General features: G+C 41.9%; 1 protein-coding gene across 1 annotated transcript in view; it reads right to left on the minus strand.

Moving 5' to 3' along the window:
• LOC308373269 (putative E3 ubiquitin-protein ligase HECTD2) overlaps positions 1-10,125 on the minus strand; it is a gene marked incomplete at both ends in the record, with an annotated part of 27,351 nt that extends 17,226 nt beyond the window's left edge. Inside the window, 9 exons of the mRNA XM_080848702.1 lie at positions 171-319; positions 1,334-1,443; positions 1,963-2,008; positions 2,150-2,214; positions 2,419-2,508; positions 2,915-3,017; positions 3,274-3,412; positions 6,784-6,880; positions 10,069-10,125. Of these exons, the coding sequence (XP_080704828.1) occupies positions 171-319; positions 1,334-1,443; positions 1,963-2,008; positions 2,150-2,214; positions 2,419-2,508; positions 2,915-3,017; positions 3,274-3,412; positions 6,784-6,880; positions 10,069-10,125 (856 nt within the window). The remainder of the gene's footprint in view (positions 1-170; positions 320-1,333; positions 1,444-1,962; positions 2,009-2,149; positions 2,215-2,418; positions 2,509-2,914; positions 3,018-3,273; positions 3,413-6,783; positions 6,881-10,068) is intronic.
• Positions 10,126-18,643: the final 8,518 nt, after the last annotated feature.

Genomic DNA, 18,643 nt, shown 5'->3' on the forward strand with positions numbered 1-18,643 from the left:
CTGCAGTAGTTTTGGGGTACCTAATGGGGTACCAATACCAATGGGGGTACCTAGTCTAGTTTGCAGTAGTTAAGGGCACCTAGCTCAATTTGCAGTAGTTTTGGGGGCATCTAGTGGGGTATCTAGGCTAGGCTGGGGCTAGGGGGCATCTGGGGCATCTAATGACTCACTGAGGAGGGCCAACACTCTTGTAGCCGAGGGGATCCACCAGGAGCACTTGCTGATTGGAGGAAGGTCGTCGGGTGTGGCAGGAAAGAGGCGGGTGGAGATGAACTGTAGCAGACGCTCCACCAGCTGCTTGAACCGTCGTGGAGACAACCTTTGACCCCACAAACACACGAGCACACAAGGGACATTACACACATCTACTTCCATGACGTGTGTCAAGTATTGAGGCTGGCTGTGTTTCTGTGAGTGAAAGTGGTGCCTGAGGAAACATTGTTCTGGAAAATTCTTTGATACGTCAGCCTCTGGATGAACCTGTCCCATCCCACATCGGACTCCTACGGACTGAGTACGGAGAGTCATGTGTGCCCATTGTACTGCATCTCTATTACAGAAAATGTTGAGGAGTGAGAGAGCATTTAACAAACTAAGATTCACATTCATTAAATTGGGACATTCAAAGCCCAGCCATGACAAGCAGGGAGGCAAAGGATCCTGAGTGACACGAGCAGAATGGACGATGAAGAATAAAAAAGTAACGCACAGCCATGTGAACCTGTGGGCTTAGAGCAGTTGAGCATCAGTGGAAAGTGCTGTGGTCCACTTGCTGATACATACGATTTCCACAGCTATGGTTCTTCCAGCTGGGTGGCATCTTCCAGCAAAGTCCACACAATGTTTCAATTCAATCCTATCCAATTTGATTTACATAGCGCCAAAACAATAAAGTTGTCTCAAGGCTCAATCATCTCACCCATCGCCTCAGCAGAAGCTGGGTCGAGAAAGAAAACACTTAATTTTCCACTGATATTCAGCCTTTTTCCAAGAGTGAAAATCATGCAGGTCATCCGTCTTCCCCACAGGCTGTTTTGATCATTTTATGTTATCATAATTCAGAGTGCATTTTCTGCTCCGTTTACCTTTTGACAGTGTACACACCGTTACCACGCCATGTGTCACGAGTACAAAACAGATTAACTAGAGAGTCAGATGGGAGGGGGACAAACTCATTCAGATGTTGACGTATCTGAGAACATTATGGCTAGAGAAATGTAAGGAATCGCTACATGAATGCAACATATAAACCAAAAATGTGAACTCTTGTAAACTGTGCAATAGCCCCTGTGGGCTCACTTACATGAACTCAGTTATCTGATATATGACTCACTTCTTAAACCAGTGCATGAGGAAGTGCTGGTCGGCCTCTGAGAGCGACACTATCTGTCTGAGCACGTGAGCGTAGATCACATAGGTACTGGTGTGGGAGTATTGAGGGTTCTACACACACACACACACACACACACACACACACACACACACACACACACACATATATATACACACATACAGGAGTGGGAGAGAAAGAAAGAAGGGACACAGACAGAGCAATGAGAAAAAGGCCTGTGTAAAAGTCAGCATGCATTTCTCAGCTTGTCAAACAGAATCCCATGGTTTACAGGAAACTAGCCACTCCCCATCCCACTGTGACCTCATCCCATCACCACGGCGATTGTGGAACATTACATCATTACCACTCTGACCTGAGGAGCTGGTTTGAGCACGCCACGTACTGAGCGCCTGTCTAAACAACAAGGCTCTATGCTGTGGACTCAGCTTACCAGCAGCCATGCCACACAAGCCCACATAAAGATGAATTCCATGCTCAAACTGAGGAGCAGCCACACTGCTAAAGCAACTCCAATTTAAGCTGCAGTGAGCCTAGTTTTTTTTTACTTTGAAAATCATTGTGACAATAGGTTTTTATGAGAATAAAGCAGCTCCAGTAGCCAGCATTACCTGCACTAGAATGAAGTACGCTCTCAGGTCATCTTTTGTTCGCGGCCTAAGAAAAAAAAACAATAGCTGCCATTTTAGGAGACAACACACACTGTCTAATGGCAGACAATACCAGATGAGAAGACCATCAGCATCATGTAAGCCACACCACGGCTTTACACATAAGACCTCCACCGCTGCTACTCACCCCTTCCACTCTCTCAGCAAGCTGTTTATGATCCCTTTCAGTACAGACTTCTGGATGTCCTGGGGCTGATGGAACAGTAATGAAGTCATTAGAGACAGATGGCAGCATTTCTACAAGACCATTTGTTTACATGTCTGCTATTGAGTAATAAGGATGGATACAACAGAATGTAGATGGCTTATGCGATACAACAGGGTTTCCTAACACAGACCAGGTTGGACAAAAATTACAACAATCAATGCGAGTGAACATGAAGAGTGTTTTCTTACAGTCTGAGGTAAAGCATCAAAAACTGTGTTGATGAATTTGGAGTCGATCCCAGAGTCTTCAATGGTGTTAAAAGGGGCGTTGGCCTCTCTCTACGAAGGGTGAAGAAGAAGAAGGGTGAAGAAGAGGGAGTGTAAACGCAGAGAAAGGCTGTGTCTCCCGTTGTTAAGGGTTTTACAGTGAGGTTTTTAATGGCAGCACAAACAACCGTGTCTGGAGCTAAACCTCACCAGTCTACTGGCAGACGTCCTGCTTTGAATAGTGTGAATGTGTGTGTGTGTGTGTGTGTGTGTGTGTGTGTGTGTGTGTGTGTGTGTGTGTGTGTGTGTGTGTGTGTGTGTGTACATGTGTGGATAGACATGCAGGGAGTCTCAGGTCTTTTTACAGTCTTTTTCTTTTGACTCATGTTTTCCAGAGGGACAGCTGGTACTTCCTACTCTCTCTCTCTCTTTTTTTTATTTTTCTCTATCCTCCTCTCCAACTTGTTTTGTGTTTCACCTTAAAAGCAGCATTGAGCTCCAGGAAAGACTCGAATGTGGTGAGATAAAACGCTCGGACTTCTCTCCAGTCTCCTGACGCCAATGATCTCTCCAAATCTTCCCTGCAGAACACAGCCTGAGTAAACGCATCAACACACACATACACACACACACACACAAACCCTGCCACAACAAATACACAGGCACCAAACACAGCAGCATAAACATCTACACACACACACACACACACACACACAAACACACACACACACACACACACACACACACACACACACACACACACACACACACAGCCCTACAAACACCCAGATACCAAAGCCTGCAGCATACGCCCACAGTGTTACAGCGCCCACTCACTGGAACTGGTGGGCAGTTTTCATGCGGAGTGGGATGACGGGGTCGCTGGGGAAAGGGGCTTTCACTTCCTGGGGAAGAGTGTCGATGGAGATGCGCTGCTTCTGCCTGACGTCTGTGCTCAATGGGGGCAACTCGGTACCTTCACACACACACACACACACACACACACACACACAGACACAAACACAGACAAACACACACACTCACACAGACACACACACACAGACAAAAAACGCACACACACACATAAAGACAAGAACAGACACAGAAAGAGAGAGAGAGAGTATTTAGCAAGTATTTTTCTACACTTTCCTAGGCTTTTAATATATTTTCATCATTATTAATAATGCTTGATTGCTAATTGATTCATGAACTTGCACGGCATATTACTGTACTGTCCGACCATTTCTAGTTCATTTTTATAGAACATTATCAAACAAATGGGACAGTTAAAAATTGAACCGCAATCTCAATATCTTTATCAACATAAAAATAAGTTAAATAGTAAACTAAAGGAGCAAAAATAGTAAAGGAGTAATGCAAATGTGAACATGTGAGTATTAGTTATCCATTTCATAGATTCAAATATTTACTTTGCATTACTGTAACCCCAAAGACAAGTAAACTTATATATAGCACAGATACACACAAGCTAATTGGGCTGACAGTGCAACATCACAGATAGTTGCTAGGGGATACAACATAAAACACTGTCATCAGATGTTTTGGCAGGATACACAGGTAGTCATGGGAACCCATCAATGGTTCACACAGCAAAGGCAGAAGCAACACTCAAGAGGCTCTCTCTTCACACACACACACACACACGTACACACACAAACACAAACACTGATACAGATGTTATAAAAGGAACCAAATGTGTTGTGGTCTAGTACCAGCAATAATCTGCTGCCCTCATTAGTAAAACCTCATTAAATCCATGGAAAAGCGAGATGACCTATGATGAACTCATATCTTATATCCCATTTCTCTTATTACTGTCACGGAATTGTCACGCTTTCATTCTTTCCAGACAATTTGAGACCAGTGAAACCAGGGATTTGGCCTGGGAAGCATTAAATGATGTTTGAGCTTCATGAAAAAAAAAATCATAATTTAGCATATAATCATGGTGTGTGTGTGTGTGTGTGTGTGTGTGTGTGTGTGTGTGTGTGTGTGTGTGTGTCAGGAGGGTGTGTTTGTGTGTGAGGAACTATATTTGTCCATGAGCATACATTTGCAGATTATTGTGTGTTGCAGTGTGTGTGTGTGTGATGTGCTTGTTTTTGTGTGTTTGTGTGTATGTGTGTGTGTGTGCGTGTGTGTGTGTGTGTCAGTGCTGAAGAGTAAGTCGTTCTCATGTGGCTTTGATTTAGGCGAGGTTTGCATAATTCTTTTGGCATCAGTAGCAGAGAAAGGAACACCAGCGCATAAGAGAGTCTGACAAACGCTCTGCGGATGAGCTCCTCCTCAGACACAGCAAAGAGTTCTGGCTCTCTCTTTCAATCCTTCTCTCTCTCTCTCTCTCTCCTTCAATCCCTCTCTATCTCTCTCTCTCTCTCTCTCTCTCTCTCTCTCTCTCTCACTCTCTCTCTCTCAATCCCTCACACTCTCTCTCTCTCTCTCTTTCAATCCCTCACTCTCTTTCTCTCTATCATTAACTCACTCTCTCTATATCACTCCCTCACTCTTTCTCTCTCTCTGTCTTCCCCTTCCCTTCTCTAAATATAATATCCATACAAACATATGTACAGTTTTTCACACTTGCTAAGACACATTTCTTGAAGCCTTGCACCGTTTTCTCAAAACTGTAAACCCAAAACTCAATTTTCAAACTACATTCACAAAACCTCTGACTCTTCTTGCTAAATCAACCAATCACCTCAAATCGCCTTTTATTTGTGCTCCAAATCAGGCAGTGTTTTCAGATCGTACACAAAGCCGGTAAAAACAAAAAACACCACTGAGCAGGCCTTACACACCACATCAAAACAAGGAAAGAAAAAAGTGTATTATTTACAATTCAGTTAATGCAGTTTGTGTTTTTCAAAAACAAAACTCAGTAACACAGTTTAGATATTGCATACTGTAAGTACTGAAAGCAGAATGTCTGTGGATTCAGCACTTGCATCAGTAAAGTCCCAGTACAGTCCTGCAAAAGGCCAAAGGAAAAAGACAACATGTACATTTGTTGTACAGAAGAAGCACATTGCAGCCCACCGTAAATGTAAGTCAACAAGTGATTCAATCGGCCTCAGCATCATGTCTTTGTGCTAGTTCAGGCCAGAGGGCTTCATCTACATCTCAGGCTACGTTCTCCTATGCCAGGCAACGGGGGAACATCCCTCTGGTGTGCTGGATCCAGCCTTGGCAACACACCACACCTATGTCACCACAGGCAGTTCTATGGCCTGTGGGTGATTTTCCATGATGTAAGGTTTTTGGTCGTATACCTTCCACTGCAGAGACAAAGCCTTCCAGTGGCTTGAAGAAATGGGCGTATGGTAGAAGGCAAGCATTTATGGATTGCTGGTTGATGCCGAACCACTCTCGTATCAGGACACCCCGGTTAAAACTGAGGTTGTTCCAAACTGCGACACATACAGGATGCCTCTCCTTCTCCTCTTCGTCAGATTGAACCCAGCCTGTGGTCTATCCTCCTCTTCGTCCTCGTACACAACCACTTACACGCACTCTTCCTCTGCTCCCCAGATTGTTTCCATCCATTGTTGGTATGAACTTTCAACCTTCAACAACCTTTGCACTCTGAACTGGCTGATATTGGTTTCATCATATCATTAGCAACAAGCATGGACAATTTTGCGTCATTGTGTTTGGTAACCGTGTTTACATTACTGTAACGTCCTCCACTTGTGGTTAGCATTATGCTTCACAGGTGCATCTCGGCGCAACATGTGTTTCAGTGAGTGGGAATGTGTTTAGACGTTTGTAAGAAAAGAGTAAATGAGATCTGCAAAGTGTTTCTCACTAGGTGAAAATCGTTTGCAATGGTTTTGCCAAAAGAGTATTCGGTTCCATAAATGGGTTCAGAACACTAAGCTTTTGGTTCAGAGAATGGGGTTTAGGCTTTAGGGTTTTAGCAATACAGTGAGGAAGGACTAGCTGTCCCTGACTAAATAGCTACACTAACATACACTATCTGCCTCACAAATCCATGGCAAACGTCCTTAGTATGAAGCACTACCTATTGCTTATTTGGAAAAAGGGGTTTGGTTTATAGGGGAAATATAACATTATTAACTAGAAGGGCTCTCGGAGGGCACAGACCTCCACCAAAAACGAAAGTGGATCCGCCACGTGATACAAATCCTCTCCATACTGTAATGGGTGCTTCCTTGGCCCCATGCTACCCCCGTTCACCAAGTTTCATGAAAATCAGTAGTTTTTGTTGACAAACAGACAAATAGACAAACAAACGGCACCGAAAAAAACAAAACCTCCTAGGCAGAGGTAAACACAATAGTACTAATTCATGTAATAGTAACTCACCAAAGTGTGAGCACACTGTGTTTGCCCTGCGGTGGTTCGTGCTGGACGTAAAACCACTCAGGCAGGGGTGTGGTTTCTTCATGCCCTGTCCAAAGCCCTGACAAACACACAGGAAACACATGCACATGCAAATGGACCAGATGAACAAACAGCAAATAAAACACATCAAAGAAATGTATGGTGGTCAAGATATTCTCAGATGGACATTTCACATTTGACAGAAAATCACAAATAGTACAGAAACAGGTATATGGGGTACAGGGAACACAAGCATATGTGGAACATGGAACACAAGTATTTAGGGAACAGTGTAGTTCACTAGTTTAATTTGAGTTATTCAGGCACTGCTATCACTCTTGTTGTCAATAAGGCACAAAACCACACAGCACCCACCTAAGCCCACACCTTAACACCCCCCCCCCCCCCCCCTCTCCCTCTCTCCTTCTTTCAGTCTCACTTCATTCCACTCTTTTTTCCACAACACAGCACTTGGCGGGATAAATTTCCATTGGATGAAAGCCGTGCGGCTCTCCATCTATCCTGAGCCTCAGTACAATGCACCTCTTTCAAGGCATCGCCAGGACCAAACACAATGCACCTCAAACCATCAAACACACACTTCACCTGACACACCATCCATGGAAACACAGACACACACACTCATCCTCTCGCTCTCTCACACACACAGAAACAAACAAAGACACATATTCATCACACACACACACACACACACACACACACACACACACACACATACACACACACACACACACACACACACACACACACACACACACACATACATACACACACACACACACACACACACATATCTGGCTAATTTGAAAGTCATGAAAAGGCCTCTGGTCATAATAGAGACACCATTGCCCCAGACCACTCATACTAAAGTCCTTTTTTAAGCATTTGACATTAATGAAACAGACTGAATGCAAAAATGTTGAATGTTTCTATACATAATGTACTGTATATTGTTTTTTAATATGCTGGATTTTTTTTTTTTTTTTCAAATAGATAGGAAACCAAATAGGTAGACATACAGACAAACACTGCAACTCAGACAGAGCGCGAGCGTTAATGTTTCTATATGCATGTTTTTTAATATGCTGTATAGTTTTTTTCCTGTAATAATTATGTTACTTTATGTAGGTTCACCATTGAATTGTCTTTACATCCCAACAGCAATGAATTAATTAAATGTTCTGACAATACAATTAAATCAAATCTGTCATCTGTGGCAGTCACAGGGCCATAAAAAGCCTGTCCAATCATTTCATTTTGCCTGAAGGAAATGATTAGATGGCCTTTCTGACTGTCTATCTGCACTCTGCGTGTGTGGCCATTGCACAAGACTGGAGTCTTCCACAAGGCTAGACAGACATATTGCTAAAGCTAGTGAGATAGCCGCACAGGAATAACAGAGAAAGTGCAGCCAATACCAATACCTACAACAATTGATCTAATATTTATCTTATGTTAGCGCTCCTCTCCCCAACACTGGGCGCTCTCTCTCTCTTGGACTAGTCCTCCAGCAGTAGTCATGCAGTGCAGCACTGTCATGGGTTTAGGAGGAGTGACTCTGGAGGGAGGCCTGAAGGAAGAGGCTGGGATGTTTTCAGGTGTACACTTTCAAAATCTAGTTTCTCCAACACTGCAAACCCTACCTTTAAGACTATAAACACATAGACAATTAGATCTCTTGTTCCTTATCCTTTGTATGACTGCTTTGGTAATACAAATGACATGCCAATAAAGCACTTTGAATTGAAAAAATATATGGAAAATGAAATTAAGAGTGAGAGAGAGAGATTCTATGTTAAGCACTGCTTTGAATGAAAGGACAAAACATATTGTGAGCAGTAGGGCGTATAGTCCTATCTTGGACCCACCAAAAAAAAACATTTCCCATTTTCTTCATGGTCGTAACCACCTCTTCCCAATCTCCTCCTTTTATTTCCTTCAAAACTCATCTCTCCTCCTGCATTAATACTTTACTCTTCTTCTAGTCCAAACAGCCCTAACACCATTTATGAGCATATAACTGTAGGTGTCTGTCTGTCTGTGCCTGTGAAAAAAACATGACTTGCCCCACAACCTAGTAAATCCAGCCACTCATTTCTCACGACCATGGCCCCCCTAAAGGATCAGCGGGGGGGCCTAACCAAGTGGAAGAGAAATAAAGTAGAAGATAGAAAAGGAGAATGCTGTGCAGTACTAGGAACAGAATATATACTAAAGATGGAGGGAGGGAGAGGGAAGGGGAGAGATGGAGAGTGGAAGCTCCATTATGGCATTTCCAGACATTACTCAGGAGCGAAAAAATGAGGCTCCCCGATTGGGTGGTTAGCTCAATCCCAGAATTCCGTTTGTGTGGTGGGGGAAGATGAACTGCAGGAAAGCTCCACTTTTTTCCATAAACAAATGTATTTCCATTATACTGGGGAATACTGGGAATCCTTCCAAATATAAATGTATAATGTAAATGACAAGGGGATTAGAACTAATCCCTACAATCTAATGAGTTTATAACTCTAATCTCTGGTTTGTTTGTATAGGCCAAAGGCTAGACAAAGATAAATCCCATCACATTAGTTAAAGTCGGATTGAAAAAAATAAGAGAATAATTTCATTGAATACCATCATATTTATTTATAGTGATCTTTAAAAAAAGTTATAGGCCAAAACACCCAAAACTACTGAGCCTATTTAATATGAGGTTATATACAGAGTAGACACTATTTCTTTTTGTGTAAAAAAAAACATATTTTAAAAAGCAGATAAATGGCTTATTGTAAATGTCCATTGGACATTCACTATTATTGTGTTACTTAAGAAATTACACCTGTTTCAAATAGGCCTCTTTTTTTAACTTGTGTATTGATTTCTATTTTGGACCAAGAGGCTCTGACAAAGACTGGCCAGAGAAAGAGATGGAGATGAAGAGAAACAGTGAAACAGAGGGAGAGATAGAGGGAAGGAGAGAGATGTGTGGATGTACATTCTGTCAACCTTACGTAATGACACAAAAGAGGAATTGTTTTTTTTTTGTTTACGGATAATGAAACGATATTTTTAACCATTCAAATGTACAAACATCATTAAGCAATCACCTACAATCTTGTAAATGGTGCCAAATCTTAAAAGGTATGACAGCTAGTTATTTTAAAGTTAAAATACTATCATCACAAAACACATTTGGAAAGAATACAAAACATAACTTATAGGCATAGTAGGCCATGGTAGGCAAACTAATGCTAAAAGACTTACCGTAAGAGGTGACGTAAATATAGGAGGCAATTTTTCTCTTCCCCTGTCGTCCTCCATTAATCCACTTTCCTCGTTCATTTTTACAGAACTAAGGAATTAGAGTGAATAGCCTACTTCAGAACCTTTTTTTTGGCTAGCGTCCTTCTTACAGTGGTTTAGTGGCTATGTTGAAGTAAAAGTGTCCTGAACCGAAACTCCTTGAAATAAATTTAAACTTCCTTTGTCAGTGGCCTGGAAACATCAATTCAACAGATTCTCAACTCATCTTCGGAGTCCCGTCGTCATAGTGAAGCAGGTGGTATCTCACTCAACCTGTCAGTTTCTCCCGCACAGAACTGATGCTAAAGACACGGTTTGATTTCCTTTGGTCATTTGTTGAAGATAACATAGTCCGGGTAAATAGCAAATAGTTGAATGATGTTTAAGAGGATCGAGGCAGTACATTTCGTCCATTTGGTTCTCTTGAAGTATTGGTTATGTTGTTCCTCCTGCACGGGCAGCACAGCTGTTCGCTGGCGCCATGTTGTCAAGAGGAGGCGCGTGGAAACCAGAGCTTGGAAACGGAGTTGGCCGCGTGCACCTAGGGACGAGCTCTGCGACACAGCGCATCAGTAATGCTCCCGGTGTTCTGCAAAAACTTTGAAACAGCGTTATTTTCGCATCCAATGCAAAACTGAAGTAAGCAGTTAAGTAACGATTAAGATTTAAAAAAAAGCAACCCAGAATCCCCTTTTTATTCATCATTAACTATTAAAAGTCCTGTGATTTTTAACAGTATATCAATCACATATTTAGATGAATAGACGCTAACTCCACTCCCTGATCGGTTCAATAATCTTATTCAGCAGATTATCTCCCACGTAGAAACATCTTTTACTAAAAAATAACAGGGTGATAGATACGTAATTATAAATATGTCAGCTGCAGATATTTGTCTTGTCTTTCTGTCCAATAAAAAGTCTGGATGGGATGTAATTTCCTGCCTGCACTCATTGAAACATGTACAAACACTGTGGCAGCGAATAGTCATGACTTTCACACAATTTTCACTGACTTGACTGGACATCCTCCCCCTCTCTCTCTTTCTCTCGCTCTGTCTCTCTCTTTCCCACGCACACATACACACACACGCAAACACACAATGTTTCTGTCTTTGTGTTTGTGTGTTTGTTTGGTTTTTCCGTGTGTGTGCGTTCTCTTTCCCTCTCACACCATCTGCTTGTCATAATTGTGGCTCAGGCACACCCATCCAGAACAGGAGAGCACCATGTTGAGCACGTCTCTCACAGAGGGGTAGGAACAGTGCATGAACACCAGCCTCACCCAAGAGAGAGGCCATGTTACGCAACACAGCGGTAGTAATGTACTGTCACCCTGCTGAATGTCCCACTGTGTAGCCCAGGGGACGAGGGTGCTGATGAATCTGTTTACATGCCACCTTCTGTTTAACACACACACACACACACACACACACAGACAGCTTTAAGCTACTGCCTCTGACTTTGACCTTTGACCTGTGATGTACTAAGAGCAGATGGAATCAATTAGTATGCCTGGTCTTGGTTTTCCCAGACGGTATCCAACCATTTGATGTGGAGTTCCCTTTTTAGTGCAAAACCAGCGCTGAATAATCAAGGTTGTTTTATCAGGGAGAGTAAGTATGGTTGAAGGGGAGCCTCAGAAGATACAGTAGATCCACTGAAATGTAGCGCTAAAATGGCATTTTTACCATGACCATAGCAACAGTCATAGTTGTAGGTATCAAATAAATCTGAAAACTATTGACAAAAAACGAAAAAGGCTTCTCTCTTTTTTTAACTGCCTTAGCAATTTAAGTAAAAGTAGAGTAAATTGCTACAGAGTTTTCAAATCAATCTGATATGATCATTATTTATTATTATATTGATTAGCCAAACAAATTCTAAACTCTTCGGACTTCAGCTCATTAATCTCGGACCCTTTGTAACTGGATACCAGTATTACCAGAACATTTGAACACCATTGTAAATCACTGGAATAAGTACACTGGGACACTTCTATCCGTTCAAGATAATATTTAGATGGGGTTTATTCGGTCATCTGGAACGCATAACATCCCTTGTCCATTCTTAGGGCGTCAAACTGTGCTTAAGAGCACCGTGAATGGTTTTGTGTGGGAAACAGTCATTTATCCATGAGTCTATCTTTAATGGCAGGAAACCACGGAACCAATAAAACGGTACTACTGTCTGCCTCTGTGCTTCTTCCAAATTTACCGTCAAGCGCTTATGTGTGGGTTGGTTGTCACAGTAATATTTGGGTTGATTCATAGCAACCCGTTCCGTGGTAGGAGTTGACAACGCTGTGAGTTTTTATATTTTAATTGAATCAATTTCTTTAACGTTGAAATTTGGAAAGTAAGCTGCTGTTTCAATTGATGGCTTTAGGGTGATCTTACCTGAGCAAATATCAAAATAGGCATGTAACAGGCTGGCTCTGCAAAATCTCACAAATCAGAAATCCTTGTAACGTCTCAAAGCATTTAAATACCTTAATCGCCACTGGAAACAACAAGTTGAACTCATAGTGGCTTGTAAAAGAATAAACAACAGCTAAACGAGTCTTAAAGTCGGGAGGTGGAACGTTCTTTTAAGCAATACATAAAAAAACGGCAATTTAGTCTTCGAGCTGCATTCCACATCGTAGCCAGAGGGAGGCAGTGAGCATGCGTGACTGTCACAGAAACTCTGCTCAGTGAGCGTTCGAGATAGGCTCGAGTATGTTCATGTGGCTCTTCTAATTTAAAGACAGCTGGCAAAATCCTAGGGAGTGCTCATTGCTCTCAAATTCTTTGTCATAAATTAGACTAATGAGATACACAAGAAAGTCCTTATCTGCTGAAAACATGTTGCCCACTGATCGAAACCAGGATATTCTTTTGGTTTATCTGATCCATAAGACATATGACTTCACATATCAGAGTAAAAAAAATGCGCTCAACACCATATAGCAGATAATAAAAGCATCCAGAATGTAAAGAAGACTGGTTTACAGTTAAAGAGATTAATGCACTTGTTTTAAATAAAAATATATATGACTAAAGTGTGGATGATAAGGTCATTTCTCGTATATTATGCCGGTTAATTATTGTTATTCATCATATTCCAGGTTTTGATTGGTCTTTCAACCAAGGTTGTTGTGATGTGCCTATTTTAATTCATAACCTTTATAAAAAATGTCATCACCCATTTGAATGTTATTTCTGAAATATTATATATCATGTTATCAAGCCATCAGCCATTATGAATTATCATGGATCCTAGTTATGAATTATCATTGATCCTTGGATTGCCTCTCCAGAGTGTCACTGTTACCAGCTCTTACTGAAACAGCCTTTGCTCTGACCTGATAACTCCCTGACACTTTTGATAGCCAAAGTTATCACTCAGCAGATAACATTAAGCGTATCTGAAGTCAAAGTGAATCATGCTGAGAGATGGCTATATTACATATATCAGAGACCAGGTATTGGCCAAAGTGGAGGTAAGTAATATTTTAGGCCATAATAAAGCTGCACAGCCGTAATGTCCTAATAAAAAACATGCCCTTTATACTACAGTTAAACTTTCAAGAAATATAAGATGGGCAAACCATGCGGGCACAGCACATTGGCAGCAGAGGACAGACTTTCTGGGAGTTAGCAAGGAAGGTGGCTTAAGAAGTTGGTTTGCAGACAGCAGTCAACACAACCAGCACACATTATAAAATAAAATAGAACAAAAAAAGATCAAATACTAAATAAATAAAGGACATAAACACATATTAAATACATCAATACACATGTAATTATATTGAGGTTGCAAAGAGATATTAAACACTAAGAATATGTTAGTCCTGTTAGAATGTGTGTGCAATAGCCTGTGGAGGTACCGCTTGTTTAAGAACCTAACAGTTTTTGTAACAAATGATCTCAGGTAGCTGTTTGATTTGGCCCTCCTAGGGAAAGTGGACCTCCTTCCTGATGGCAGGAGATAAAACTGCTGAAGAGGGTGTTGAGTGTCTGCCAGAATGACCTTTGCCCCCTGGATGGCTCTTAGTCAATAAGCACGGTCAAGATTATTAAAGTTAGTGCCATTGGTCTCCTGGCAATGTTTAACAGTCTTCTGTAGGTTATTTTTGTTAACCATGCCGAGGTTGCCAAGCCATGCCATTGCAAAAGTTAAAATGGATAAAAGATAAGATAGAACACATCATTTTCAGGAGTGATCTGCCAACATTAAAACCCCTCAGCTTCCTCAAGAAAAACAGTCTCTGCCCTTTTGCAGACAGAGTGAATGTTGGCATCGAAATTCATTTTGTCATCCATGATGTTTCATTAGTAGTACCTGTATTGGCTTACTCTCTCCACAGCTATGTATTTGATAAAAGTCAGTGCTGTGACAGAAGGGTTTTGGTGGAAATCAATAAGTAGCTCTTTTGTCTTAGAGACATTTTCTTGAAGTGCAAATATGAATCACCACACCTTGATGAAATTGTCCAAGACTGGACCATAGCCCAACTCATGGTCCTGCAGGAGACTGACAAATCACCTAAACATAAGCAAACTTGGTTATAAACCTGCTCTAGCAGTCATTGGTGCAGAAAACAAATAACAAAGGTGACAAAAAATTGCAAAGTATACAGTATGTGCTTTTTTTTTTAAATGTTGACAAAATAGGCTTTACTCAAAGAAAAGGATGTTTAGGATTGCAGATTGCAACAGAGCGTGCTGTTTTGTTCATCATCATCTTTATTTAGGTGTTTGTGCCATGAGCTCAGTGTTCATGATATGATCCATGAGCTGACCTTGTCATTTTCAATGAAAGTTAGAATGACAGTCATTAGCCACGCCCCCAGACCAGTTGGAGTCCGGTGGAATGTTCTGAGATGAGAATTCCACGCAGGGAATGTGGGTGGGCAGTGGCAGGCTGGTGGACTCTCCCACAGCTTGGCTTTGGTGCGAGTTTTCAAACACACTGAACCTGTTCATTATTCCCACCTACATGTAGATCATATTCTGCCATGATCGTTGTCTCCGGACATGTATTGCATCATTGTGATCCATGTCTAAGTGGCAGGTTTGTACTCAATTTTGACTGTTGTACAGTTTTTCAACTGTACACATTTTAGATCATTACTATGGCAAATGAAATGCAACTTTCTGACTCTGACTGTAAAGAAGGACTAGAATTATGACTAGAATTCTAACTACACAAAAAAACTACATATAATTGCTTTGAGTTGATCTATGACAGTTTAAGACTGGGAGCAGGTAGCAACAGAGAGGCACTGTGACAGAGAGTCATCGCTCTGGAACAGTTGTCACCAAACTGATTAATGGGGACCCATTGCCCTACTGTCAGACATGGCTTGTATTCACCTGCCGGGGGTGAAGTCACGAAGTCACCATCACCGGAGAAGAATCATCGCAATGCCAAACCTTTCTGCTGAACAGTCAACACGCTAGAGATTGACTTTTGACCTTTTTGGTGCCGGTGGATGTCATCACTTAGGCAGAGCAGGGCGTGATGATGTCATGTCCAAAGACGGAGGGACACGTGGAGGGGTTGCTGCATGTGTGCGCGTGTCAGCACTAAAGATGGGCAGGTAAGAGAAAGACGGCTGGGATGATGTCATTGCCAAGAGAGGACAGTTAGCGCGATGACTGACATTGAGCTCAGTGCCAAGTGTCATTCTTAAATCAGACACACACACACACACACACACACAAGGGAACATTAATATTAATATTTTATCACAATACCTCCAGTGCACAGGAATACACACACACAAACAGGCACACCCACTACATCCACAAAGATAACATTAGTGCGAGTACAGAACCAGGCTCCAGATTTGAAGCAGTCACATGATAATGCTGTGTTTCTCTCCCTCTCTCCCACAACAGACACACACACACACACACACACACACACACACACACACACACCCACACACACACAAACACATACACAGATACACACGCACACACACACACACACACACACAGAAACACATTTGAGTTATACTTTGCGTAGGACGCTTTCTAGATACACCCTGTAAAGTGTGCCTTACTCAAACTCTCCTTTCTCTGATCAGTTTGCTGATCAGTTTTTTTCAAAAATATCTGAGGACAATAGCACTTGTGCCTGCTCAAGGGCAGGAAAACTCTGAAATGTATCAGGACCCTGACAGACCCGTGTGATAACACTATAGCTAAATGGTGACCATGAAAGCATTTCCAAAGAACGAGATGCAGGATTCATTAGATAGAATGAGTGATGAGTGAGCTGCCTCTGCCTCTGCCTCTGCCTTGGCCACGCTAACAAACTGCCTCTGAAGCCTGGACAAAGAGAGGGGAAATACATGATGCAACATGCAGTCAACATATGTATGTGTGTGTGTGTGTAAGGGAAGAATCAAAGGGTCTGCGCACAGGGACAGCCAAAGCCAACACAAACAGAGAGACGAGACGACGACCCTTATGTTCAACATTACACAGCATCCACAGCAAATAATGTATTCGATTATTTCCAAACAGAACTGCGTGTGTGTACACCATCACATTCACATGCTGGCAAACTAATCAGGCTTCTGTAGGACAATCTGTCAGACGGATTTATTTAGCCTAACGAGTCTGTGATGGGTTGGATCAGAATTAGGTTCTCTGTTGTCAGCATCTGCTCTGAGTGATGGACAGGCTGTAGACAGCTACACTCATCCGCACAAAAATAGAGTCATAATGAACTGCCCCGCACGGTGCAGTGGGGTGCGGCTGGGCAAGGAGATTTATGGCGACAGTCTTCACTCTGCTTTTCTCTCAGGATAGAGTTGAGAGTTACGGAGCAGAGCGATAGGAGTACCTTTGTAGCAACAGGTTTCCTTTGGGTTGTTTGCAAAGCAAAATAAGGGCAAAGACACCGTTCAGGGTAGGAACCAGAAGGAGATGGCAGCAGACACCTCAAAAACGACCCCCACAGACAACTCTCAAAAACGACCCCCACAGACAACTCTCAAAAACGACCCCCACAGACAACTCTCAAAAACGACCCCCACAGACAACTCTCAAAAACGACTCCAACAGACAACTCTCAAAAACAACTCAAACGAAACATTCACCGCCACCTTGCAACCTGTAACAGTCACCTGTAAAGTCCTTTTTTAAAAAAAAAAACCCAGATGGATGGATTCACTCCAACCCCATACACTCCTTTTACCCCATCCATTGTTTAAAAATCACTAAAAAAAACTCTCAGCTCAACTACTCAGCTGGATGGCAGTAGCCTGGAATGGATCGAGCTTGGAGCTGGCAAACACGTTCTAGATCTGGCAAATATGTTCTAGATCTGGTAAATATCTTAATGGTCCAGCAAATGCGTTCTTGATCCAGCAAATACTGTTTAGGGCAGGCAAATAAGTTTTAGGTCTGGCAAATACATTCTGGACTGTCTGACTCCAGAGCCAGAAAACGGCCGAACTCACTGTGTTGCAAAAGACCCTGAATGATTTGTAATCAAGGTTGCAAAAAACAGCTCAGCAGCACACCAACATATTTTTTTTGTCTTTGTATGGTGGATTGCTTGGCTCCCGATAAATACAAGTGTATATACGTGCATGTGTGTGTGGGTGTGTGTATGTATTTTAATATCTGATTGGCACGTGTTTCTTGCTTGTTGGTGACTTTGACATACTTAACACTGACCTTCATGTCTTTTAAATGCGCCTTGATGGCATGGAGACAGCTGAGCCAAGCCATGCTGACACTGAATGCTAAAGCTAGCTACATTCCAATCTCTTTTCTGTGTGTGTGTGTGTGTGTGTGTGTGTGTGTGTGTAGTGGTGGTCACATTCTTGCTTCTGTTTTTCTCTGTTTTTTCTCAGGCTGGTTTAAGCCAGCAGAAACTCAATCTATCCCTCTCTCTCTCTCTCTCTCACACACACACACACACACACACACTCACAGCCACACAATGATATCACATTTAAAGCTAGCAGGGCAACAGTAGGCTGCTGGAGATATCTAAGGGATTAAGAGTTTCCCCAGATAAGACACCCAGTTGGGATGAAAGGGTGGGTGGGTGGCTGAGAGCTTCACTTAATTATGTACTTATATTTAAATACACCTATATTCAGACACAAGTCCACATTAAGGCATATTGAATTGCACGCAATGGCCTGTAAGAAAACCGTTACATTAAGCCGTTAGTTTTTCTATCTTGGGTAATGTCTTGTGTGGATCTTTATAGAAAGAGCATGAAACAAATAAATAACACAGATGTGAAGAAAAAGTCCTTTGCCGACGCTTCTCTTTTTAATAATCATAACAGAGTGATGGCCTGGGCCACACACAGAAAGAAAACCATATCATATATACATCTCTAAAGACGGAATGGACATATGCTATCTCCAAGTCATAGGTAAAGTACATTTAAAAATAGAATAATAAATTACTGTATTCTAAGCAGCATCTTTGAGTTGAAAAACATACAACATACAATTGTGATTATTAAGTTCACATATATTTGTAGGTTTGTACACACAGAAACACACAATCCCA

The sequence above is a fragment of the Sprattus sprattus genome (genome assembly GCF_963457725.1).
Source record: "Sprattus sprattus genome assembly, chromosome: 12".
In the NCBI taxonomy this organism is placed as follows: domain Eukaryota; kingdom Metazoa; phylum Chordata; class Actinopteri; order Clupeiformes; family Clupeidae; genus Sprattus; species Sprattus sprattus.